Source organism: Octopus sinensis, linkage group LG30, assembly GCF_006345805.1.
Source record: "Octopus sinensis linkage group LG30, ASM634580v1, whole genome shotgun sequence".
Taxonomy (NCBI): domain Eukaryota; kingdom Metazoa; phylum Mollusca; class Cephalopoda; order Octopoda; family Octopodidae; genus Octopus; species Octopus sinensis.
Genome location: NC_043026.1, coordinates 1458641 through 1466064, shown reverse-complemented (window position 1 = coordinate 1466064; position 7424 = coordinate 1458641). Strand labels below are relative to the sequence as shown.

General features: G+C 39.1%; 1 protein-coding gene and 1 long non-coding RNA gene across 6 annotated transcripts in view; both read right to left on the bottom strand.

Annotated features, from left to right (window-relative positions):
• LOC118768526 overlaps positions 1–1472 on the bottom strand; it is a 3041-nt gene extending 1569 nt beyond the window's left edge. The window contains exons 1-2 of the long non-coding RNA XR_005004348.1: positions 875–1472; positions 1–631 (exon numbers count right to left, since the gene is read on the bottom strand). The exon at positions 1–631 is cut by the window's left edge and continues 284 nt beyond it. This is a non-coding gene — a long non-coding RNA (uncharacterized LOC118768526). The remainder of the gene's footprint in view (positions 632–874) is intronic.
• Positions 1473–4806: 3334 nt separating this feature from the next.
• Positions 4807–7424, bottom strand: part of LOC115226594 (histone-lysine N-methyltransferase, H3 lysine-79 specific) — a 138506-nt gene continuing 135888 nt past the window's right edge. For all 5 annotated transcript variants that reach the window (XM_036515201.1, XM_036515202.1, XM_036515203.1 and 2 more), the window contains one exon: positions 4807–5550. In XM_036515201.1, the coding sequence (XP_036371094.1) occupies positions 5212–5550 (339 nt within the window). In that variant the 3' untranslated portion in view covers positions 4807–5211. The remainder of the gene's footprint in view (positions 5551–7424) is intronic.

The window sequence follows — 7424 nt, the reverse complement described above, 5'->3', positions numbered from 1 at the left end:
CGTGTTATATCTGTTGTCAATCGTTGCTATAGCAACCCTTATTTAACTCTCTTTAATCCATCTCTGTCATTGTACATTCCCACTCTGTTCACCATTTCCACAATTTCTTATCAATCTGCACACTTGTCATATTGAGTCTCATGGAAGTGATGACACATGACTGAGAATTCTGGAAATTTCCTGTGCTTGGGAAGACACATCAAGCTAAGTGGTCATGGCCAGTGCTAGTGACACATAAAAGGCACCCAGGTAAAAGACACTCAGTATACACTATAGAGCGTCTGGCCAAAGAAACCAAGCCAAAATAGACAGAGTCTGGTACAGCTCTCTGGCTTACCAGCTCCAGTCAAACAGTCTAACCATGGAAAAATGGATGTTAAAGGATGATGACGGAGATGACAATCCTTTCCTGCTTTCCTGTACTGCCACTTATCACTTCTTTCTTCCCGAGTCACTCCTATTCTTTCACTTTCATCTCTACACCAACTTCCAGGTTTTTTGTCCATATTCTCTCGTATACTTATCATCTAGTACTTTGAAAGTATTCTGTGACACTTCATCACCATCATCATTGTATTTTTTGCAGCTTCTCCCACCCACTCTTTTAATCATACATGTATCTTCACAATACCTATTTCTTTACTACCCACAAGGGGCTAAACACAGAGAGGACAAACAAGGACAGACAAATGGATTAAGTCGATTATATCGACCCCAGTGTGTAACTGGTACTTATTTAATCGATTCCGAAAGGATGAAAGGCAAAGTTGACCTCAGCGGAATTTGAACTCAGAACGTAATGGCAGACGAAATACGGCTACGCATTTCGCCCGGCGTGCTAACGATTCTGCCAGCTCGCCTATCTTCACAATACCAAGAGACTTGTGCTTATCTCTGACACACTTTAGCCTCTCAACATCTGGCATAAAATCACCTCCTCTCAGTCAAGGTATCTTTACTTTGTCTTGTGAATTACTTGACAGCTTCACTAGCACTAATGTCACAAAAAAAAGCACTTAGTACACTCTGTAAATTGCTTGGCTTTAGGCAGGGCATCCAGCCATAGAAACCACACTAAAACAGACGTTGAAGCTCTACACAGTCCTCTGGCTAGTCCGGTCAAAGTGTCTGACCCACATCAACATGGAAGATGGGCATAAAATGATGACAATGATAATTTATATTCTCTAGTCTTAAATTTGATAAACAAAACTAATAAATTAAAACTGAACCAAAATCCATGAGAAAGCTATGACCCAAACAAATTTTTTTCCTGATTTCTTAGAAACTTCTAAGCTGAAGTGCCAGCAGCACGGACTTTGTCTGTCTGCTTACCCTCTTAGAGTATTTAAGTAAAATTATACAAATGTGTCCAACTGATTAAAAAATTCTATTTATTTATGCAGCTGAGGATAGCTCTGCATTTAAATTGATGTAATGATTGCATTGTTCAATTAAATGGAGCCGCTTGAAACTGTCGTACTGCATCACCTCTGGATATTCTGTTGCTTATTTTGATTATATATATATATATATATATATATATATATATATATGCACATACATATATATAATAATTAAGGTGGCTAGACGCAATTCAAAATCAAAAAGGAAATAATTCACCATCACTAAAATGTGATGAAGGGTGCAGGAAGAACTCTTTAACCACAGAAGCACATTTTCTATTTACTGACAAGGAAGACAGCCACCCCAATTGGAGTGGCAGGGTTGTCTCATAAATGTGCTTCTGTGGCTAAAGAGTTCTTTCACTCTTATTTCTAGCAATGCTAGTGCTCCCTGCATCCTTCATCACATTTTAATGATGGTGAATTATTTCCTTATATATATATATATGTGTGTGTGAAGGCACATGGCTCAGTGGTTAGAGCATCGAGCTTATGATCGTGAGGTTGTGAGTTCGAATCCCAGACCAGGCTGCGTGTTGTGTTCTTGAGCAAGACACTTTATTTCACGTTGCTCCAGTTTATTCAGCTGTAGAGATGAGTTGCAATGTCACTGGTGCCAAGCTGTATCAGCCTTTGCCCTTCCTTTGGCGTGGAGAGGGGACGTTGGTATGCATGGGCAACTGCTGGTCTTCCATAAGCAACCTTGCCCAGACTTGTGCCTCGGAGGGTAACATTGTAGGTGCAATCCCTCATTCCTGACCGAAGGGGGTCTCAGCATATATATTTACACAGTCATATATACTGCACTCATGATCGCAAGATCATGGTTTCAGTTCCTAGACCGGGTGGTGCATTGTGCTCTTGTACAAACACTTCATCTCATGTTGCTCTGTGATCACTTCAACACCTGACGCAAGGTACATAGTGCACCTGTTCAGGCAACGTTGATTTGATGTAGCGAGCGGACTAATGTGTAGCACAAACATTTGATCCCTACAAACAAATCGTTTGTGCCGGTCGTTCAGCTGAACGCTCACACAACATCTTTGACAGAAGAGTCCATATACAGTCAAAAGGTGAGATCCACAGATGCTTAGTATAGAAAACACAAAGTGGTGCTCGAATGATTTGACCTTAGACTCCAAAGTCTTTATCAAAGACTATGTCCACAGTGTAAAAAGTGGCCGTAAGAGAAATCCAGGTGACCTGACATGGAGACAGTGATGAAGATGAACACAATTAAGTTTGATATATGTAAATATACATGCATGTATGTTCACAAATAGATATGTATAGAAATATGTAGACACAAAGACTAAATACTTTCAGAAGATAAACACATATATACACGCATTTATAAATAAATTTACTTTAACATGAACTATGAAAATAACGAAAATTAAGGGAACATGCGTAACTCAACAGCTCCCATAAACAGCTGTTGGGTTAAAAACTATTCATTCTGGGTTTTTTTTTGGGGGGGGGGACTCCATGTAAAAGTAACTTTATTTATCAATATATATAAATATCGATGCTTGTACATATGTGTTGATCTTGTGGATATATTTAGTTTTTGTATCTATCAATAATTCTGTATGTAACCTCATAAATATGTGTGTGTGTGTGTGTGTGTGTGTGTGCAAACTTTAGGTTAGTTAAAATATGTTTGCAACATAATTCAACTTCTACAGGCAAATTCACTGAAGTTACTGTGGAGAAAAATATCTCTTATGGTAAGAGGTGTAAAAACACTGTAACTGTTCGGTGCGGCCCCTTTTCAGAATCCCAGATGGTGCGTTTCCAGATTTTTAGCCATTATCAATGAGATATTATCAAGAGATGTAACTCTGCACAGACTTAATGCCATAGCTTTAACAAAAGCACAGTCAACAACATTGATGGATTTCTGCTATTAGACTGCCAGGTCGGAAGAAATTTGTCAGTACCGGCATCAAGCAGTGTTTAGGCATAAGTGAACTTTAGGTTAGATAAAATATGTTTGTGACATAACTCAATTGCTAAAAAGAATTTCACTGCAGTTATTTGTGGAGAAAAATTCCCACTGCTACCGAGATACTGCTTGGTGGTGATACCAACAATAATGAACCAACTCTGTGTTGATCTGCATCTCTTTCTCTCAATGTGTATGTGTATATATTGCTATGAATAGTTCAATCTAAGGACAGTTGGCTGTGACCTACTTTGCTGGCTTGGAGACTCCCCGACCCCTTCGGGTGAATTAGGGTTCATTGGGAGGGCTGCCCCCTTAAGTAAGCAGTTCAGTGTGTGAGAGACAGTGAAGAAGAGGAAGAAGAAAGTAGTGAGGAAGACAGATTAAGGAATCTGAGAGCAGATAGAGAGAGTATTAGCAGTGCTAAGACAGATTGGGGGTGGTGACAGAGCAAGAGGTTTTGGACAGTCGGTATTTGGTTGTCAAGGCGAGCGGTTGGAATTAAGCAGTCGGCGGTTTTGGAGTATTAGGACAGAGAGAGATATATGCAGAGGAATAGGCGGCTGATAGAGAGGAAGTACAACATGAGGCGTTGGCTAATGTAAGGTACGTGAATTGTGTATTGATATGTGAAGAAAAAGAAGGAAAAGGAATCGATGTATCGAAATGTTGAAAAGAAATGAGACAGTGAAAAGAACAATGTGAATTGAGTAAAGGACTTGTTGATGTGTTGATTATCGAGTTGTGGTATTTATGTTCAGAATTGTTGTGGAAAAGAAAGACTCTGATGTAGTCTTTAAAGACTTTAAAGAACTGTGAACGTTATTTGTTTTAATTGGATTTGAACATTGATTTGTAACGTGAATTATTTGTGACATGAACATTGTATACCTGTTTCTTGCATGTGTTTTCTTTAATTGCTGTTGTTATTGAAATTGATGTGTTGTTACCGGACGGTTATATTGTATCTGCATGTTTAAATGCTTTGATCTGTGGTATACCTGTATGATGTATTGAGTTGTTACTTGCAGGTCCTCTTTTAAATGTATCTGAAATGTATTTGTTGTTGTAACAATTGTAATAGACATATAAACTAGTCGTTAAATGTAAGCCAATTGCCTTGCCTCATTGTGTCTCTCTCGATTGGCTCTGTGCTGCTGCTGCTGTTGTTGTTGTCTCTCTCTCTCCTCTCCGAGTTTCCGTGGCGAAAATATTCGCTGCATCGAACGGGCCTGTGTGAGGGATTCCGTAACAGTTTTCGGAGGTCCCCTCGTAACAATATCATCATATATATGTGTGTGTGTGTTTGTGTGTGTGTGCGTATGTGTGTACATATAATGTACACACACACACACACACATATATATATACATATACATACACACACATATATATATATACATATACACACACACACACACATATATATACATATACATACACACACATATATATATATACATATACACACACACACATATACATACACACACACACACATATATATATATACATATACAAACACACACATATATATATATTGGACTATTTTGTGCAATGTATCCTTCTTTGCTTTTGTTTCACCCTGGATCAACGTTGGTCAAGCAATCCTATGATGAAAGCCATATCCAATCTGTCAGTTTTGAATGTCAGAAACGAAACTGTCCACTGATGCAAGATATTTGGCACTGCGTTCCAGCCATGCCCATCTCTTTTCTTTAGTCATAGTCTATCTGGGACTATATCATCCAATGTAACCTTTGACCTTTTTAATTTTGGGTGTATGTGGGATTTTAAGGTGATTTATTTGCTATTTTCCTTTTTTTTTCTTCAGCAGTTTGAGTGGATCCCTCATCAGATGACTGGTTGCTGTTGTTCATGTTGTTGCTGTTGTTGTTGTTGTTCACAGGGGTGGTCATCATCGGTCAGTTTCAACATCTCCTTTACTGTGTTTAAACTCTTCTTTCGTATTGAACAGTTGAGATACTTGGAAAAGACGCTATCAAGAACGGCCATACTTTCGGAGTTTTCTATGGATCCAAAATAATGCAGGAGAAACTCTTCAGCATACTGACACAGGCACATGTGTCCCCTGATGTGGTATTCTTGACTGGGCTTCAAGAGTAACCGGTGGAGCAACTGCTGAGAATAAGGTGCACCAAGCATGACAACAAGCTTTTCAGCCATGGAATTCTGGAAAAGAAAAGAGAAAAGGAAATAATGTACATGCTTACATAAGCACGCGTGTGTGTATGTGTGTATATGGGTATCAATGTGTATATATACTTTTATTCTTTTACTTATTTGACTGCGGCCATCCTGGAGCATTGCCTTAAAGGGTTTTAGTCAAAGAAATAGATCCCAGTACTTATTCTATCAGACTCTTTTACCAAATTGCTAACTTACACTGTACCAGTTGTCAAGCGATGGAGATAGGGACAAACACAGATACAAAGACACACACACACACACACAGATATATGAGTGTGTATATATATATATATATGATGGGCTTCTTTCAGTTTTCATCTATCAAATACACTCACAAGGCATTGGTCAGCCCGGGGCTATATTAGAAGACACCTGCCCAAGGTGCCATACAGTTGGATTGAACCCCAAACCATGTGGTTAGGAAGCAAGCTTCTTACCACACACCTACACCTCTGCCTGCACACAGCCACTTATATTTATTCGTGTATAAGTCATAGCCATAATTTAGTGTTAAATCTTGGCGAAAACTTTTTTCTCATCATATTCAAACCTGGTATCAGCTTTTTTCTGTGTTTTAGTCATACCCTAGTTCCACATTAGTAAATACAGTACCCACACACACTCACACACACACACATCATCATCTTCTCCTTATCATTATTGGCCCACGACCTCTTAAAAATATGGAGGAGGAAATGCCTCACTACTGAAAGGTAATAATTGGGGATTATCTCCCCTTTTGTTTTCAGCTATTGACTTCTGGCTGTGCAACCATCTTGACACACACACACACACACAACACACACATATATATCTTTAATGTACTTTATAATCTCTGACGAGGCCTATGGAAATATATAAGTACCTCATTTTTAACTGCATACAACCTTGTATGAGCATAACAAATTACTTTTTCCATAGGCTGAAACAGCTGTAAGGAGTGATTTTAATGATTTCAATAATTTATTTTATGATTTTTATAATTATATTCTTATCTTATATGTATTGACTTATAACGTATATATGTATGTTATATTGGTTCTTGTTTTTTTAAATAAATAAGTCAACATTCTAATATCCTAAAGCTGATAAACCAACTTATGTGTTTCTCCATTTTCTTATTTGTATTATAAATTAATGGTAAAATATTTCTTTACCTTCACCCGTTTAATACAATAAGTAAGTTATTTGGATTACAATTAAAAACACTTGTGTATTAAGAATTTGGGTATTTATACCAACAGTATGTTGGATAAATATTATCCCTTAGTGGGTTGGATCCACACCCCTAACTTATTTGGTGGTATATATCATCATCATCATCATTTAGCGTCCGTTTTCCATGCTAGCATGAGTTGGACGGTTCAACTGGGGTCTGTGAAGCTGGGAGGCTTCATCAGGCCCAGTCAGATCTAGCATTGTTTCTACGGCTGGATGCTCTTCCTAACGCCAACCACTCCGTGAGTGTAGTGGGTGCTTTTTACGTGCCACCCGCACAGGTGCCAGACAGAGCTGGCAAACGGCCACGAACGGATGGTGCTTTTACGTGCCACCGGCACGGGGGCCAGGCGAGGCTGGCAACGGACAGGAACGGATGGTGCTTTTATGTGCCACTGGCACGGGGGCCAGGTGAGGCTGGCAGTGGACATGAACGGATGGTGCTTTTACGTGCCACCAGCACGGAGGCCAGACAGGGCGGTGCCGGCAACAACCACGATCGGATGGTTCGCCTAACCACAGCTGCAATTTCCACTGATGTTGATCGACCTCAATTTTGGTTCTGCTTTCTGATATCTGATTTGATTTGGTTTGATTTTGATTTTGACTGTTCTCACTGGTCTTGCCGGGTCTTCTCA